The sequence below is a fragment of the Delphinus delphis genome, chromosome 7, assembly GCF_949987515.2.
Source record: "Delphinus delphis chromosome 7, mDelDel1.2, whole genome shotgun sequence".
Taxonomy (NCBI): Eukaryota; Metazoa; Chordata; class Mammalia; order Artiodactyla; family Delphinidae; genus Delphinus; species Delphinus delphis.
The window spans coordinates 28,531,556-28,550,326 of NC_082689.1; the positions used below are offsets into that span (position 1 = coordinate 28,531,556).

Here is an 18,771-nt window from a genome sequence, read left to right on the forward strand (position 1 = left end):
ATCAAAACAGGAAGAAGGAATGGGACTTCCCTGGTGGTGCAGTGGTTAAGAATCCACCTGCCAATGCAGGGGACACGGGTTCGAGCCCCGGCCCAGAAAGATCCCACATACCACAGAGCAACTAAGCCCGTGTGCCACAACTACTGAGCCTGCACTCTAGAGCCCATGAGTCACAGCTACTGAAGCCCGCACACCCTAGAGCCCGTGCTCCACAACAAGAGAAGCCACCGCAATGAGAAGCCCACGCACGGCAACAAAGAGTAGCCCCAGCTCACCGCAACTAGAGAAAGCCCGCACGCAGAAACCAAGACCCAATGCAGCCAAAAAATAAATAAATAAAATAAAATATAAGGATGCTTTAAAAAAAAACAAAAAAAACAAAACAGGAAGAAGGAATTGATGGGAGTGATAAAACTCAGGAGCAAATGAAAACTTGAAATTGAATCAGTGAAAAAAAGAATGACAGGATATAAGAGAACTCTATAAATTGAAAATAAGGTAGACAAAACAATATATCCAATAGAAGGATTAGAGCATAGTCAAGGAAATCTCCAGGAAGCAGGACAAAAAGAAAATGCAAAGCAGGAGGGGAAAAAAGTTAGCGATCTGGTAAGTCTAAGACTTCCAACATCTGAATAATAGGAACCTGGAAGAAAAAAACAGAATATCAAAGAAACACACAAAAAAGGTCTATACCAAACCAAATTATGAAATTTCAAAATCCCAGGGAGACAGAAGGTACTAAAAGGTTCCAGAGAAGGAAGGGATGGGGGAAAATGACTAAAATCGGTAATGAACAATGTATCATACAATGTCAACAGGTTTAAGAGCAACATTGTAAATGAGAAGATGAGAGGGAAATGTCTTTAGAACTGCAAAAATTAGCTTCAACCTAGGATTCTATACTTTATCAAATAGAATGAGTTTCAGAGAGGCTAGATCTCTATAAACTTTCTGCCCATGTGCCCTTTTCTCAGGAAAATGTGCTCCAGTAAAACAAGGAAGTATAACAAGAGGGAAACAGAATCTAGGACATAGGGGATCCAACACAAGAGAGCAGAGTTATGTGAGATCCCAGATGACTTCACACAGATATCCCAGGAAAAGAGGCACAGAGCAGGCCTAGGGGAACACCAGTCTATATGGGAGTAGGAAGACAAAAGATTGGGGAAAAGTGTCTCCAAGAAAAAAATGGAACAGATGTGGCTTAGTAGATGGAAAATATTTTTGATAGGCATGTGACAAACGGTAAAACATTTGGGGAAAAAAATAGCTGTTAGAAAACAGGCAAGTGAATATAGTCAGGAAATTAATTCCACAGAAAAAATGAAGAATGTGAAAGCAGGGAGACTGGGCAGGGAGCTACTTACTGTATCTGGCTGTGTGAGATCACGTTGGCTAGGAAAAGGGGGATTGGATTATCCTAGAGAAGTGCAGAAGTGCTCCAATGTCATTAATATTTAAGAAAAAGAATGAAGGGTGTACAAGGATGAGGCACAGTCAGAGAACTATATGGCTCAGCAATGCACACACAAATTTGCAGAGTCGTAGTAATGTAAACATTGATTCTGATTTAATAAAAACTGATACATGTTGAGGGAACAGAGGGAGGGAAATAACGTCATGGTGGAGTGAAGAAGCTAAGCTTTCACCTGCTATGACAAGAAGTCAATGGACAGTGCTAAAAATTAACTTACCTATTATACTTTTATTACTTTGGTTAAAAAATAAGATCAAAAAAATAAGGCAAAAGAATTTAAGGCAGATCTTTATACTACAACCGTATTATTGAAATTTAACTTAAATGTCAGAACCCTTAAAAATGGGCACTACTAAGTCAAAGACTTTCCTGAATACATTTGATAATTAGGAAAATAGAGATTTAGAAAATCTACAAAAAAGATTCTACAGTATTGGATCCATCATATTTTTTAGGAATCATGGCAGACATATTTTTAATTCAAACTATTAATTTCTTAACTTTTCAACTGTTTACTTACATGGTTTAAATGGTTGCTCTTCCTCTTTTCTCGCACTAAGAATAAAAAAAATTAACTGATCAATTCTGATACAAATGCCATAGAAAAATAAAAGTAGTCGCTAAAATTATTTGATGGGTTACCAATAACACGAGATAAAATTCCATTCTATTTTTTAAAATAATTTCCAACAAAATATATAATTTAAATCACCCAGCAAGATGAATCCTATAAATAAAATCTAAAAACTTAGTTTTACTTTTTTGACCTAATAGATATTCTGTATTAGGCACAAATGAAGGACTCCCCATTTACAAAAGAAAAGGACAAAGCACATTAGGCCAGGTGAGAAACTTAGCTAATAAAAAAATTTACCTGCTGCCTAGCTGAACTACTAGCCAGTAGTATTTTCTAATTCTTCATTTACACACAGCTTACTTTAATTACCACAATCTACAGATGACGACCCTAAGAACTAGTTTCTGGCCAGGCACTCGTCTCTGGAAGCATCCTGAACCACTTAATGGTAATCTACTCAAATACCTTACTGAAAAAATACACAACTGGAAAGTAATCTATGTTAAAGGTAAATTTTAAAATGAGTGTGCCAACCTAAATGAACACATCTACAGCACACAAAACTGTTTTGCTCCAACAAAGGCCAGAAAAATAAAAGCTTGAAGAGGGTCTCAGGCCACACTCTTGCTCACATTGCCTCCTTTAACTCCAGACGGGCATCACAGGCACAGATTCCTTAAGGCTGGAGAGAGACAGGCATGGGGCAGCTTTTCTTTTACTGTCTCCAGAGCCCCTCTACATGTGAGCAGCTCATGGCTCTGGAAGAAACTGAGAAACAGAGCAATCCTAACCAGAAATGAGTGGCTCAAGTACACACACTAGAAAAATGCAAGTTAGAAACCCCGGGAGCTTCCAGGTTGGTGAACATGTAGTACCCTTGCAGAGGGCATCAAAGCTCTATGCCCTGTCCCCATGCCTGGCCCTTTGCATCTCTTCCATCTGGCTGTTCCTGAGTTATATCCTTTTATAAAAACCAGTGATCTAATGGAAAAAAACAAAAAACAACAACAACAAAAAAACAAACCTCCGTTTTTTATTGTGCTGCATCACTTTAAATATTGTGGAATGTTCACTTCTTGTATTCCTGCTCTCGTTATCAACTGAAAAACTTGGTCATGTATGGCTTTTTAGCAAATAAACTAGGATTTAACATAACATTAAGGAAGACAGGCAAGCAGGAGTGCAAAAAATTCTACAGTTCTGATTCCCATCTTAAAACAAGGAGGACAGAGGAAATTTATATGAGTTTCACATGCTGAGGATAATCTTCTGGGAAACCCCATAAGGCATGTTGCTCTCATTACCCTGGCACAGCACTACATTAGGATGAGAAAGTTTTGAATAGCTTAAAAGTTCTGAGTAGCATAAATCTGGATGTGAGATAGGCTCGTCTGGTTGAACACTGGGTAAAACAGGGCCAAAATCACAAGGCTCAATTCCCATATATAACAACTGATTTTTCTGATTTGATCAAATGAAAATCTAACTGTGACCTAAACCCTATCATTCATCTTTAACATATGTGCTCTTTGGAGCAAGCGGAAAAGGACAAAGTAGCACAGAGAAATAGACCACATCTAAATCATGTGGCCAGTTGACTATGTTGATAAAGAGGTGGCGAAATGTATAAACAGACAGTCTAAGTGTTCTCCTCACTAAAACACTGACAACTAAAGGAAAGTGCATCATCAACATATTAAAATAAGACAAGTGAATACATGAAAAAGTGAAACATTTAAACCACTGTAAGAGTTTTTCTAAATACTTCCTATAATGCACAAAACAAAAACAGTTTTCACTCTTTTTCTCAGGGGAAAAAGAAAAAAAACATTGTCTTACCATCCGTTTGAGATTTGCTCAGGAAAATTGTGCTTGCCCTTGGGTGGTCAGAAGGGTTTGATTCCAAAGCTAAGTCTGTAAAGGAAGAAGAGAAAAAGGTGTGGTGATTTAGTTGAGTAGAAAAATACGTGATTTTAAAGATAGCAACACATTGATATAAATCAGTTTTAATAGCCTTGAGAAGAGCTTTTAGTAATGACAAAAAGGCAATTTTAGTAAAGGCACAATATAAAAATTCTATTGGGAAACAGCAAAATTGTAGAAACTCTCCATACATGTGGAATAAAACCATGGCTATGTCTTAGACTTCTTTAACTTGCACCTACATAATCGATGCCATTTTTAGATGAATCGTATATGTGACTCCCCTCCTACTTATCAATTAAAAATTCAGTCACCCTCCTTTAAAGCTGATATTACTAGCACATTCCAGGAACAGTCTCAAGAAGCAAGTTATGCTGTGGCCAACTACTGTCAGATACCAGCTCAACGTATCAAATATGCCAAAACCAAGTGAGTTGCTTTTGGCAAATGTTCTTCAGACAATCAAATGGCTAATTCTAACTCCATTCAACAAATGAACTCATTTAACTGGCTGTGGTTTATCTGGGGGCTATTCATCATGGCAGATTTAAGAGGACTACATAAAAGTTCAATGTTCTAATCTATAGGAACACTTCCGTGATAGTGATTTTTAACTTTGCCCTCTATTTCCAAAGCTGAACTCTCACTTCTTCATTCCACGCTGCATGATTAATTTGGGGCTTCAATAAGAGTACTTCCTGGAGCAGATCATAGGGCTACTTGAAAAACACTTCTGGCCACACCTACATAAAAAGGTGGGTCTGCCTGTAGTCCACCTCGCACCAAGGTGGGATAGTGTCTTCTATTTAGGCAGAAATACAATACAAAACAAGCACAAGCTACCACATAGGATAATAAGGTTGTTGTTTAAAACAAACAAATATAGAAGCCCTATGACACTTCCTTAGCAAAGTCCATCTCAAACCAATTAACCAATCTTTTAAGAAACTGGACCACGATTCAGATAAAGCGTAATGGTTAAGGCAATTATTTCCCAAACCACATAATAATTGATCTATTTTTGAAAGAGGGGTTTGATGGTCAAAGTGAAATACAAATATATCCCTGCCTCTTAGAGAATCAAAAGAATACACACATTGATATATTAAAAACTAATTAGTCTAGTAGTGAATTCTGTCTAACCCAGCATTTCACAAATGTATCTACCTAGATTCCCCTTTTCCCGCCCACAAAGAATTTTGCACGAACAGTAATTTTGGACTTCCCATCTTAACAGGAATCTGAGCCATCCATTTTAATGTTACTGCCAGCACTAGTAATTTACATAGCTAAACCAACTGCTTTGTTCTTCATGAAAATTCCTTCACTGAATTTGAAGTTTATCAAGCTGCTTTTGGAGAAAATATTCTATTCAACATTTTTATGTAAAAGACCCATACAATTATTTTAAAGTTTTTTTCTCCTACATATTTGAAAAATTAAACAATGGGAAAATAAATTATTTCAGCTGTACACAAAATGACAGGCAGAGGCTTTCACAGCTGCCTCTAACCTATGGCTTCCGAAAGGATTCATGACTACTTACCTATACCAAAAAAGAAAGTAAATAGACTACATTTGAATCTAAAACATAAGCAGAAATGTTTGCAAAGTAGCTGTATTATTTACCACTGTCTATGGCATGGTAAAAGTTAACAATTTTCAATGGAAGTCCAGGAAAAGTAAGTGCCAGAATCAAAGAGAAGCAAGCTTTAACACACACACACACACACACACACACACACACACACACACACACACACACACACACACACACACACACGCCAAACCAAGATGTGCCACTACAGATCTAAATACAAAAATCAAGAAGGCTGGGAGAAAAGAAATGACAACATGCAAAAAAAAGTAAACTCAGCCCAAGTGACCAGAAAAAAGCTGGCACTCTCCCTACTCTGTCCTAGGGGATTCAAAGGTGGGCACAGGACCTAGGACTGGCCAGTCAATCACAGCTGTCCTGGGACTTCCCAAGAAAAGAGAAAGGCAGAACTGTACTCTAGGATCCTTAGCTTGTCTTGAGCTGCTGGACACTCCTCTTGCTATCATGAGGGGAAAGGCTTTTCAGGAGACATCAACAGAGGAGAGCAGAACTGAGGAGATCATTTAACTCCTGGGTCAAGTAGTGCTTAACTCTGTGAATTTCTTTTAATTTAATTGCAACTGAAGGAGACCTGGTTTATCAGCAGTATTGATGATCACACTAAAGGTGGGGAAAGGTAAAAGTCACTTGCTCATTCCTTTAACAAATATCATGAATAAAAATCTGCATGAGCCAAAACAATGCTCTGTTTAAAAATTATTCACAATCATTAACACAGTGATTCACAACCATTACTTTTAGTTGCTTTTCTTATACGTTAAAAAAAGCTCTAATTAGTGTACAATTTATGTCTTCTTGTTACTAACAAGCGCTCTCCACCCCACTGTTGCATATTTATTGTTTAATGAATACACACTGCCCCATCAAGTGTTATTCCTATACTGGACTTAGCCAATCCCCTATTGCTTACAAAGGTCTATTCTTAAAATATTATGAGGAAAATCTTCATGTATATAGTTTTTTAAAATAATGGTTTTATCTCCTTAGCAAAGATCTTTGGAAGTGGGATGACCAAGCCAAAAGGTTAGATCACTTTCACGGCTCCATGTACGATGCTAAATTGCTTCCTAAGAAGGTGGGGGGCACATTAGGGTATAATGCTACCAATCATGACATTTTGAGTTCCTACCCTTGCTTTGGATACTTGAAAAAAAAAATTCCTACTGATATGAATGAGGAAACTCACCGTAGATCTAATTTGTATTTCTTTGGTTACACAGTTTGACCATGTTCCCACAGTTATCAGTGTTATTTCCACTTTGGTGAACTGGCCTATCATTTGAATGTACTGTAAACACCAGGGCCCTACTGCTGTCAGTTTGCATGAGGTTTTCAGAAAATATTAATCTTCTGTTTATAGCCTATATAACTAACAATTTTCTATATAACTTGCACTTTTTGCTAATGAAAAATACCACATCACTATTTTATAGAATGGACTTGTGAGCCATTAGACAGTAAACTCATACATACACACAATATTTCTGCACTTTCCATTAACTGTCTTCCCAAGAGCCTAAGGAGACTACGTTAAAACCTACCACACTCTTCACCATCACAAAGGTAAGACTGCCAACTATTAAGCAAAGCTTTACCGCCCACCACCCCGCTCATCCCTCTCCCCACCACATGCACACACAGTAACTTAGAGACTTCAGGAAATTACTGTGCATTCAGGAAATTACATGGATTCTTCCTAAAGTTATTTCTTTAGAAACCTCTGAGAATGTTTTACCCAGGAGAAATATTCCTGAGCTCATGATTAGGGGTTATGATTAAAATTGTATTTTAAGACCCATCACTTTAGTATTATCAATTTAAATTGCAACTTATTTGACAGCATGATAGGTCGATGTAGAAAAAGTATGATTAAAAAGAAATTAAACTTGGGTCTTAATGTAAACATTCCTCAGAGGAAACCTGTAAAACACCACCGACACTGAATACTGTTTTTCCTCCAATCTAAGATTCTACCAGTTGTTAAGATCCATCTCAATTGCAGTTGTTAAAAATGTGAAAATATAGGCAACTTAGAACAAATGAAATGCATTACTGAAGGCTAAAAGTGTTAAAGCTATGCTATCAAACTGTCAATAAATGATTTTTCCTTGTTAAAATATTAGAGGGAGAGGGAAGTGACCAAGAAAGCATCTAACAGAAGCAGCATATTTCAGAAAGATTAATATCAACATATTGATTTCGATATATTCCAAATAAACAGGAGATGTCAGCAGTTTCTGGGCTAACTGCTGAGCACCAGTTTACTTAAAGGTAACCACTGCATTTACTGAACTGCCCTAGCATCCCTATACTGTACAGTGTATTAGTTTTATGGCTCATAACACAAATATTACAATTCTTACAATTACCATGTAAACTGATGATTTCATCTCCTTGAGTCCACACTTTCCACCCCAGTCAGGGAGTCCCTGCCAGCCAGCCCTGAGCTGGGCTGCCTCACCAGAGGGTACACAGCAGGCTCTGCACCTGCCAGTCTACTGCTCACCCAAGCCTTGATCCTGCTTTCCTAGCTTCTGACAATCCTGGCTTCCAAACTTCCCAACTCTGGTTTCCAACTGCTTCTGTACCTGCCTCTACCTTGGTTCTCAGTTTTGCCTTATTTTAATCCTCAATCAGTTTTACAGTGATCATGACTGAGAGGTGACATATAGGTAGGTACACCTGGCTTTATATGTTGCTAAAGAGTACTTTACTCAGTTTCTTGGACTTTTAAGAAACTTTCTGGGTTGCAAGTTACCTTCATTTCATTTCACATTATGCAGTGTTACTGTTTTAACTCTAAAGTTTTATTACTTTAATATGCTAAAACAACAACAACAAAAGGGTGAGAAAAAAGGCAGTATTGGGCTTCCCTGGTGGCGCAGCGGTTGAGAGTCCGCCTGCTGATGCAGGGGACATGGGTTCGTGCCCCGGTCCGGGAAGATCCCACATGCTGCGGAGCGGCTGGGCCCATGAGCCATGGCCGCTGAGCCTGCGCGACCGGAGCCTGTGCTCCGCAACGGGAGAGGCCACAACAGTGAAAGGCCCGCGTACAGCAAAAAAAAAAAAAAAAAAAGGTAGTATTCTAAAGAAGCTCACATAATGTCATCAATAAATTCTGTTCCTATATGCCATGCATTTGGAATTTACAGTCCTACTAACAATATTCATTTTTAAAACCTTGGACAACTCAATTTATACCTAAGAGAAAAATTACTACACTACCTAACTCAGAACATGGTGAGAATCAAATGAAATGCAAGAGCAATCTATATACTACAGCCTATTTTAGGCCCTGATTAATATCGCTTTTTTGTTCGAGCCACTGTTGGCTCTCACCTGAGCTACTGCACCAGCCTCCTAACTGGTCTCCCTCCCTGCTTCCTTCCGCCCTTACAGTCTATTCTCACACAGTAGCTGGTCTCATCTCCCTCCACCCTCTCTACCTCCCTTCCCTTTTTCTAAGAATTAACATCATTCCCTTGCATATAACCCTTCAATGGTTTCCCATTACAATTAGACTAAAATTCATATTTTTTTGTCAAGGCCCACTAGGCATACAAGGTCTTAATCCCCTATATTCCTCCTGGCATTCATTCACTCAGCTGCAGCCACCCATCCTTCTGTCCTTTGCACGCATCAAGCATATTCCCTTCTTAGGAACTGCACAGAAGCCTCTTCTCCCACATCCTCACATGGCTCTCTCAGGACTGCTCATGGGTTGCTTAAGGAGAGAAGCTGTCTTTAACCACCCCTTGTAAAACTGTCCTCCTCCCCAGCCCATTACCTTCATTTTCTTTCTTCTCAGTGTCTCACTACCTGACATTATTCTTGTGTTATCAGCCCCCAGGCATCTCTAGAAAGTAAGGACCTGAGTTAGGGTACAGGCTTTGTCTTGTCTAACCACTGTCTGTCCTGCCTCTGGACTGGTGCCTAATAATCATGTTTCAGTGTATCCAAAACCAATTAAGTTTCTCCCAATTTTCCCACATCATCTAAGATTTCTTCTAATGCTGTCTTTTGATGTGTCTGTCACCTAAGACCAGAGTTATTTTCAGATCTCTTAGGGTAGTAGTTTAGTTACTCAGAATCAAAGACACAAGACAGGTTACCAAGAACCACCAAAACCTAAAAGAGGAAATCTAATGTTCAGTGAAAAACCAATGGTAACTTTAATTTGGGAAAAGAACATTTAATGTTAAAATACTTTAACTACAAAATGACTCACCCTATGAATTTAATTAAGTCGTAAGACAAAGTGTACAATCAGAATGCTATAGGGAAGTATCAATACAATGCGTCAGTTTTTATCTGTGTCCCCTGAATAAAGCATTATAATGGGATTATAAAAGATGCTCAACCATAAGGCTGGGTAAATGAATTATGCTCCAACCATTCGATGGCCCAGTAAACAGCTGGTAAAAGGCAGGCTGTAGAGCTATGTGCAGCTGCATGGAAATACATCATCCTGGAGCACTCTCTAGGTGTCAGCACAGTTCCAGGAGCTTCATGTCATTACTTTTCATTACAAAGTGGCACATAAAGAACAATCTCATCTTTGTAAAATAAACACAGTGTTATGTTTATATGCATACAAAAGGTTCAGGAAGAATCAACACCAAAATATTCATAAAAATTCTGGATATTCTGAGTGTGAGTGAAGGACTTTTCTGTGTTTTCTAAATCTTTTACATCAAATGTTTATTAATACTGTCACCAAAAAAAGTAAAAAAAAAAAAAAAGTGTTTAAAATAGCTACTGGAGAGAGGAAAGATCTGTTGCTCAGAGGTTTTTCCACGTCGTATTGCCAATTCCTTTCCTACCCACTCTTCAGGGGAATGGGAGGGAGGGGTCACTTGAGAGAGCACCTTTCACCAGAAAATTAGCAAAGCTCCTAAGGTCACAACATAAAGGCTGTATGAAAAGTTGATGAATAAAAATAAAATCAGATAATACGACCGTAGCATCTTATTTTCTATTATGACACTACCATCAGTTATATTAGATATACTGTTAAAGACAAAGAAGTAAAAAAAATTCTTTTGAGTCTACCTGAAATCTATACTACGTTCTTAGGAGTTACTTTTTTGAAATGGCTTGAAGAAATGTTGTTCTTCTCCAATGTTTCTGAAGAACAAGACAGAGCACCATTTATGTACGATTTTCTCTAAGTAACCAAATAATTCTCCACTATAGAAAAGCCAAAATGTTTCATATCTGAGTAGGTATTTCTCAGTTTCCAGGGAAACTGATATAAAATTGTCTGAAATAAAGACATTAAGAGCAAACTTCCAATGTGCCTGTACTTTATATTTGGCGTTCTGACCTTGTTTCTATGGAAACTTAATTAATAGGCAAATGCTGAAATTGAGGTTTCTCTTATCACTTTATTGAATGCCCCCCCCAAAAAGACAAATTGAAATGAAATTTTAACAATCATGTTAAACATAAAAAGGTAAATTCTGTACTCTGAACTCTATTTTTCCAGTTCCTGATTTAGCACTCCTTCCTTATCATACATAGTCGTATGCTAAATGCTTAGTACCTTACCTGCCCGCTTACCAGCTTCCCCTTATGTCCCTCTATCCAGGGCATTCTCGGCTTCAATTGGATTTCACCAGAACAAACTCTTTAAAATATATCAACGTGTTTACCTGACTGGTAAATTTAGGCTACTTCATGACTTCTACTTTTATTCATATCCATTGCAATGAATGTACAGACATAGAATGGAGAGGTAAATGTTGCTTCTGAGTTGTGTACAGTAAACTGGAATGGCAATAATCAAAACTGGAGTATGCTGAGATAGGCCTAACTTATGGATAAATTATAAAATATAAGGTGCGCTCTAAACAGTTTCTTAAGCATCCCAAGAACTGAATTTGGCATATCTACCACCTCCCAAGTCTGTCTCTTTTGTTCAGTAGCTGTGTTACACAGTCATTTCAGATCTCTAAGTCTTGGCTTCTTCATTGGCAATAGAGGGAGAATATACATGGGCCTTATTTGTAGATGGAAGAGCCAAGTGAAATACACATGAAAATGCGTTGTAAATCTTAAAAGAATTCTATAAAGGTCCAATTTTCGTCTCTCATCCTACACTAGCCAACTACTCACTGCTTTTTAAAATCTTTTAGAGGCTTACCTTACAGCAACAAGCAGAGCAGTTTTCACAAGTACTTACATGCTTTGTGTTTAAAGCTACAATTAATTCACATAATTTGTTCATTTTTTCACAATATCTAACTATTCTGAAAAGGGAGTAGTTTCCACTTACAAAGCCACGTCCATCATAAGGGTGAATCCACAGGCTTAATTATTCTAACTTCTAAGGAAATTAAGTAAACCCAACTAAAATTTAAACAGAAGAGCTGTAAGACATTTCGTCTATGAAATAATGAAATAATCTCTGGCATTTAAATGAAACAAATGGGCCAGTGGGGCTTTAACACCTTTATGATACAATGTTTTATACTTCAAAGAACACAATCTTTATTAAAGTGCCACTATGCTACCCAGAAATTTTTTTTGAACCTAGAGCCATCCCTTTCCGAAATTCTAGAGGCAAAAATCAAACATTTCCTCTCTTCTTTCTCTCCTCTCCTCCCCGACAACACCCCCCCCCCCAGCCATTTAGTCTTCAGAATTTTACCTGAATATTCTTAAGTTGAATAGGATTCTACTGGTGGGGGGGGGGGGCGGGGGAGGGAGCCATGGAGACACTTTTCTGCTTAATGGATGTGGCATGTTAACTCCCAAACCTGTACATTACAAATTACAATCTGAATGTTTTTTCTCCTTTGAAACTTTTGTCCAGCAGTCTCAGGAACCACGTCGCCCCCCCCCTTAGAACGGGTAAATGAAGTCGGTTAAGGTTGTGCAGCTGAAGACATACTTGTGTCAAAGTGGGAATTTTAAAGTAATCAGAACTCCATGGGGTCTCCTTTGGTAAAGAAAAAAAAAAACAAATCTATTCTCTGCAGCCGTGGCATTAACGTTTCACACCGTTCACAGTTATTTTAAGCCCCCTCCCACCATTTTCTTTCCTATCGTGTTCAAATTATAGTTAGAAGGGATAAAGTAGCTTCTATCAGGGCGACTGAAAACATTAAAATCCAAAGAATTTTACTTAAGAACACCACATTGACTCTGTCCAGATCTATTTTGAATTTAAATGACAAATCCTATAATGTTTGTCTTAATTGTCTCGAGTATCAACTACCTTAACGAATGAAGTCTATCATCAGGCCCTTACCTAGTTCCTTCGGTTAGGTGCCATCTGGATAGGGAGACGGGATGGATACGCCGAAGTTAGAGTATTTAAGTTTTCATTAAGAAAAGAGAGAATACACCAGAAAGTCTTTGCTAAGTCCCACGAGATGTTAAATAGAACCACGAACAGGAAGGGCCGCGGACTGGAGGGTCTCAGGCCGGGCTGGGAAATGGGAACGGGGGAAAGAATTGGGCATTCGGGTAGGGAAGAGGAAAGCAGACTGGCCGGACGCGACGGGTAAAGAATAAGGGGGGGGGGGACGCCAGGCAGAGCCAGCCTTCGTCCCCGGTGCCCAGCCCTGGGAGAGCCAACTCCGGGCAAGAAGGAGCCCTAGGCGGCGGTTCCCTCCCGGGGGACCCTGGGGGCGGCGGAAGCCAGAGGTAAGCCCGAGAGCAGACGGCGCCGACCCCGCGAGGAGCGAGGCGCGCCCGCTGCTTCTTACCTTCGGGCATCTCCCGGTCGCTGATGTGCTGCAGGTGGTGGCCTTCGCCACCTCCGAAATCCAACTCGGCGGGTTCCACGGCAGCCGGCGCCGGAGCTACTGCCACCGCGTCCCCGGCCGCCGCCTCGTAGACCTCAGACTCGTAGTCCGGCTCCGCTGACCCCGTGCGCCGGCCCAACTTGGGGCTGGCATTGGGGGACACGCAACAAGACAGCGAGTTCCCCATGGGGCGCCTCCACTCCTCGCCGCCTCCGCCTCCGCTCGCCCCCCGACTCCGCCGCGCTCAGCAGCCGCCCCCTCCCCCAACAATGGCGCGGCGGGCACTGGCAGCCCCGGGCTATGCCGGGGCTGCGCCACGCATGCAGGCGCGACCTCGCCCGCCGCTCGCCAGTCCGCCCAGCCGCCGGGCCCCGGGCAGGGCTCCGGCCCCGGCCGCACCCCCGCCGCCCCCGCCTCCCCGCAGCCAACTAGTCTGTGAGGGCGGCGACCAGACCGGCTTATTTAAAAGGGGTGGGGACCAGACAAGCGCTGAGACGCACAGCCACTGCCGGGAGAGAGCGCAGCCGGAGCTCCTCCTCCTTCCGCCGCCGCCTCCCGACTGAAAGTAGCTAGCCTGGCCGGCCCTTGCCTACCGGAACGTGTCCTTCGGTCACCTGGTTACGACGGACCAATCACGACCAGAGTTCCCTCCACGCGCCCTCCTCAGCGCGCTGGCATGTGACTCACAATGCCCCGCCCCCGCCCGCGGCTGCTCCGCCCCCCGAGCGGCGCGCCCCGGACTCCGGTTTCCATTCATCTCTCGCGCTCCGAGCTTTCCGATCCTGCGGGAAGCGCCGCGGGAGTTTGTTAATCGAAGCCTTCCTGAGTCAGTGAGTGGGCTCTGTAGAAAGCCCCTGTTCGTAAAATGCCAGTTCAGTTAGCAACTCGGTTTCACCGGGTCGACAATTGACTCATTTGATGTATTGCTCAACGAACTTAGTTACACCCCAATTTTTGACCGTTTTTTGTAACTGAATGCTCCTCCTGTCTTGGCTTCCAAAGAGTGTTAGTTTCCGCCTGCAGTTTAACCATAGCAACCACCGGGGCCCTGGTCCTACTCTCAATAAAGAGCTGTGGCTGTGTCTTGAATGAGACTCGAGGACACGTCACCCCTCCACTTCCTCATCGGTAAATTAGGTACCGAACTCCTCCCTCCCACCTCTGAGACGCTGGGATTCAGCAATTCGCTTTTCTCGCCCGTTTCTCTCTTCCACGGCAGGAGTTTCCAGGTTTCCCTACTTTAGCCAACAACAACGCATTAAAGCACGATTTTCTCATACAAACTTGAGAGTCACAAAGTGGAGTACCACGGTCTTGATTTGATGAAGATTATAACGATAGTTAACGTTTGGCAAACACTATGCGTGACCCCGTTCCAAGTGAGGTAGTCATTTAACCCTCGGGAACAAAATCCTCAGAAACCTTCATTTTACAGATTTTACAGAAACTAAGTAACGTTCCCAAGGGCACACGATTGATCAGGGGTGTGGCCAGGATTTGATCCCTGATTGTGTGGATCCCCAAAGGCACCTTATTGTGATTATCAGAAAATAAAGGTAGAAGTCAAATTTGGTTGGAAGTGGCATAGTGTATCAGGATTTTCTTTTTTTTAAGGAGGAACAATTTTTTGATGTGGATTTTAAAATACTTTCCCTCCATTCAACATTGATTAGTCCCTCCTACATGCCAGGCCTACATGCCTACCATCTGTGGGAAATAGTCCTGCCCTCAATGACCTCAGGCACGGTGAGAAGACAAAGGCTTAGAAAGCCCAATTGTCTGAGGTCACACTGCTGCAAAGTACTTAAACCTGAAATTCAAACCTAGGTCTATTAACCCCAAGTAGATGCTGGGGTAAAGAGCTTGGTTTTTTTCCCAGAAACATGAGAGCCATTGAATGTTGTGAAGTTAAGGAGTCACTATCAGGTGGTTTGTAGTGAGGTCACTCGACAATAACTAGGACTGATGGAAGCGACAAGACCCAATAAGAGACTTTATATTCATCTAAGAGAGGAGTGAGGGTTCAAACTAAAGGCAGTGGCAGAGACTGGAGTGGAGGGAAAGGATCTGAGGTCATTTGGGAGGTAGAATAGAAGTGCTTAGGGGCTAGATACGGAGCGAGAAGGGGAAAAGAGAAGCAAAAATGGCTGCTACGATTCTGGCTTAGGGAACTACGTAGAGTGTGATTACTTTTTCTTAGATAGTGCAGGAAAAGGAAGAGGTTTGGGAAGGAAGATCATTTTAGGTTCTGTTAAGTGGAGCATGGAAATGGAGCTCTCTGGTTGAAAGTAAAGCTCTGCAGGCTAAGTCCATTTTGTGATATCCCAGCTTATGTTTTCAAAAATAACACATTAAATCAATTAAAAAATGTGATTGGGGAAATTCCCTAATGTTGACAGGTAAGAATATCACATTTTTCATGGAGCAACTTGGAATCTATGGTTTTAGTAAATGAGGCATCCTATGTAAATGAAAACATAAATGAAAACATTTAAAATTGTGTTGTCATTAGAGTATGCACAAAGTAATTGAAGCTGTAGGTATAGAAGTGATTGCCTTGAGAAGACATGTATAATAAGGAAAGGAAGAAAGGAAGGAAAGCGAGAAGGAAGGAAGAGAAGGAAGGGAAGGAAAGAAGGGGTCTTCGAAAACAGGGAGATTTAAGTGGCATTTAAGTAAACCTGCCAAAGCAAGCAGTGGCAATCAAGGGACCTGAGTATTAATCAGGAATGACTGATCACGTGAGTCCCATGAGGGCAGGGATCACATCTGCTTCTCATTTCTGGAGAAGAGCACCTGGCACACTACCTGGCCAGTAGCTGCTCCATTCGTAATTGTCCAGTGTTGTCCGTGGGGCAGGAAAGCTACAAATACCATTGGCTGTCGCAACTGGGTGACCGGGGATGTGTGCAAGCTGGATGGCAGGCAGTGAGTAAAGAAATGAATAGGGAACAGAAGTGCCCTTGACCGGTGGGGAGGGCCGTGCCGTGCATCCCTCTGCTCTCGCTGCAGGGAGATGGTTCGGCAACTTCTCCTGAGGAGGTTCCTGGCCTCCATAATCTGCAGGAAGCCCTCTCAGAGTCAGTGGGCGCCCCTTGCCTCCAGGGCCCTGCAGACCCCACAGTCCTAACAACCTGACAGTAACACCCAGCCAAGCCCAGTCAATATACACCACCAGAGTCTGTACAACAGCCTTTAACATCCAGGATGGACCAGACTTTCAAGACTGAGTTGTCAACAGTGAGACACCGGTGATTGTGGATCTCCATGCACAGTGGTGTGGTCCCTGCAAGATCCTGGGGCCAAGGTTAGAGAAGGTGGTGGCCAAGAAGCACGGAAAGGTGGTGATGGCCAAGCCGGATACTGATGACCACACAGACCTCGCCATAGAGTATGAGGTGTCAGCTGTGCCCACCGTGCCGGCCGTCAAGAATGGGGATGTGGGGCTTCCCTGGTGGCGCAGTGGTTGAGAGTCTGCCTGCCGATGTAGGGGACACGGGTTCGTGCCCCGGTCCGGGAAGATCCCACATGCCGCGGAGCGGCTGGGCCCGTGAGCCATGGCTGCTGAGCCTGCGCGTCTGGAGCCTGTGCTCCGCAACGGGAGAGGCCACAGCAGTGAGAGGCCCACGTACCGCAAAAAAAAAAAAAAAAAAAAAAAAAAAGAATGGGGATGTGGTGGACAAGTTTGTGGGCATCAAGGATGAGGACCAGCTGGAAGCCTTCCTGAAGAAGCTGATTGTCTGACAAGCAGGGAAGCGTCCTGACTGCCCCCGCCCACCTGGGCCCCATGGTCCCGGGGGACCCAGATAGAACCCACAGCCCTTCTGTCCTGGCCCTTTCCACCTCCTCCCTCTGCCTGGCCCCTGTGGGTCTGTGCTTTGGAGACCAGGCCTCCAAACACAGGAGCCTCAAGTGCTCCCAACCTGGCTGACCGCCAGGGTGGCCGCCCAAGGAGCGGTGCCACCTCCGAGCCGGGACAGCCGTCGCCCCACCCACTCTCTGCTCCCTCTAGGGCTTGTCGCCGTGCTCCCAGGATGCTGGGACAGAGTCCTGGGGCCAGCCTGCAGTAACAGCTTGGTCTCCCTGCTCCCTTGTGATCTGAACCCCAGTGCCTGGCTCATCTGCCTCCTGCATTTTTCTTTCCTGCTGCTGTTTTGTAAAAAAAAAAAAAAGGAAAAACGAAACCCAAACAAGTGAGAGTAATATACATAATTCCCTCATTTTTTGTAGGTCTGTAGTAAAGAACTTTATGTGATCCCCTCTAAAAAAAAAAGGAGAAATGAATAGGAGGTGAGAAAATGGAGACAAGGATTCTCTTCCCAAACATTTGGTTGAGAAGAGAGATGTGGTAGTCATTAGAAGGAGATATACAGTTAAGAATGCTTTTTTTTTTTAAGATGGAAAAAAAATGTGAGTATATTTATATGTTAAAGGGTAAGAGCTGATAGAGAAAAAAGGAGTTTGAGGTTAGAGGAGACGGCAGAATTGACAGAGCGAGGTCCCCAAGAAGGCAGAACTGGATGCATTCCAGGGCAGGCATAGATTAGCTTTGGACTGAGAGAAAAGCAAGGAGAGAGGACCTGGGTGACAGACCTCCATTCTGGGTCTGTCAGAATTGAGACATTACTGATAGAGGACAGGTTTAGGAAGAGCTCATCTGACGGCCTCTACTTTTCTCTATTATAATAGGCTTCTGTTTGGAAAGCTACTCTGGGAAAGAGAGGATAATGTGTAGAGAAGTCTACACATCAGAAAAGCTCAATATACCTAACAAAAAAAGAAACAGTACCTTCCCTCAAAGTTGGATAAATTGAAAAGAAATTTGAGCAAAAACCAAGGAGCTCAGGTATAAATAGGTATGTCACAAAAGTGGAAGATGTGAACTATTTGTTCCTCCAAATAGTTAAAAGACATAGCAACAACTTTGGGGGGAAGAGTTTAAAAAATTAAGAAGAAAATGACATGTAATTGCAAAAAGTGGGAACTTTACAAACGCTTTAATCACATAAGAGACCAAAAAAAGACCACAGGGAATACTCTTCTTTATTAAAAGGATACCAGGAGGAAAAGGTCACCTCGAATATCAGGGAAGCAAGGATGATTAATATTTAATTTAGTTGTTTAAAAGATTTGGGGACAAAAGTAAGGTTTGGGGACAAAAACAGGCAACAGATTGAAATGTGGGAAACCACGGTGGAATGGGAAAGGATTCAATGAAGTTCAGTTTCAGTAAACAACATCTTGTTAAATCCTTAGGACCTAGTGACTACATTCCATGACAATAATAATATTGTCTGAAGTCCTAGGAATGTCATTAGATACCATTTTGGATGATTCTTGTAGACTTGAGACAACGCCTAAGATCGTTTCAAAATAGTGTCTGCATTTAACAGCAGACGCATACAAAAATAGGTAGGTG

General features: G+C 42.0%; 1 protein-coding gene and 1 pseudogene across 5 annotated transcripts in view; one reads left to right on the top strand and one right to left on the bottom strand.

Annotated features, from left to right (window-relative positions):
• The window catches only part of CCNYL1 (cyclin Y like 1), a 38,776-nt gene extending 25,190 nt beyond the window's left edge, over positions 1-13,586 (bottom strand). For all 5 annotated transcript variants that reach the window (XM_060016211.1, XM_060016213.1, XM_060016212.1 and 2 more), the window contains exons 1-3: positions 13,314-13,586; positions 3,897-3,971; positions 2,001-2,035 (exon numbers count right to left, since the gene is read on the bottom strand). In XM_060016211.1, the coding sequence (XP_059872194.1) occupies positions 2,001-2,035; positions 3,897-3,971; positions 13,314-13,539 (336 nt within the window). In that variant the 5' untranslated portion in view covers positions 13,540-13,586. The remainder of the gene's footprint in view (positions 1-2,000; positions 2,036-3,896; positions 3,972-13,313) is intronic.
• A 2,782-nt stretch (positions 13,587-16,368) lies between these two features.
• On the top strand, positions 16,369-17,096 carry LOC132428780 (thioredoxin, mitochondrial pseudogene; annotated as a pseudogene).
• The last annotated feature ends 1,675 nt before the right edge of the window (positions 17,097-18,771 follow it).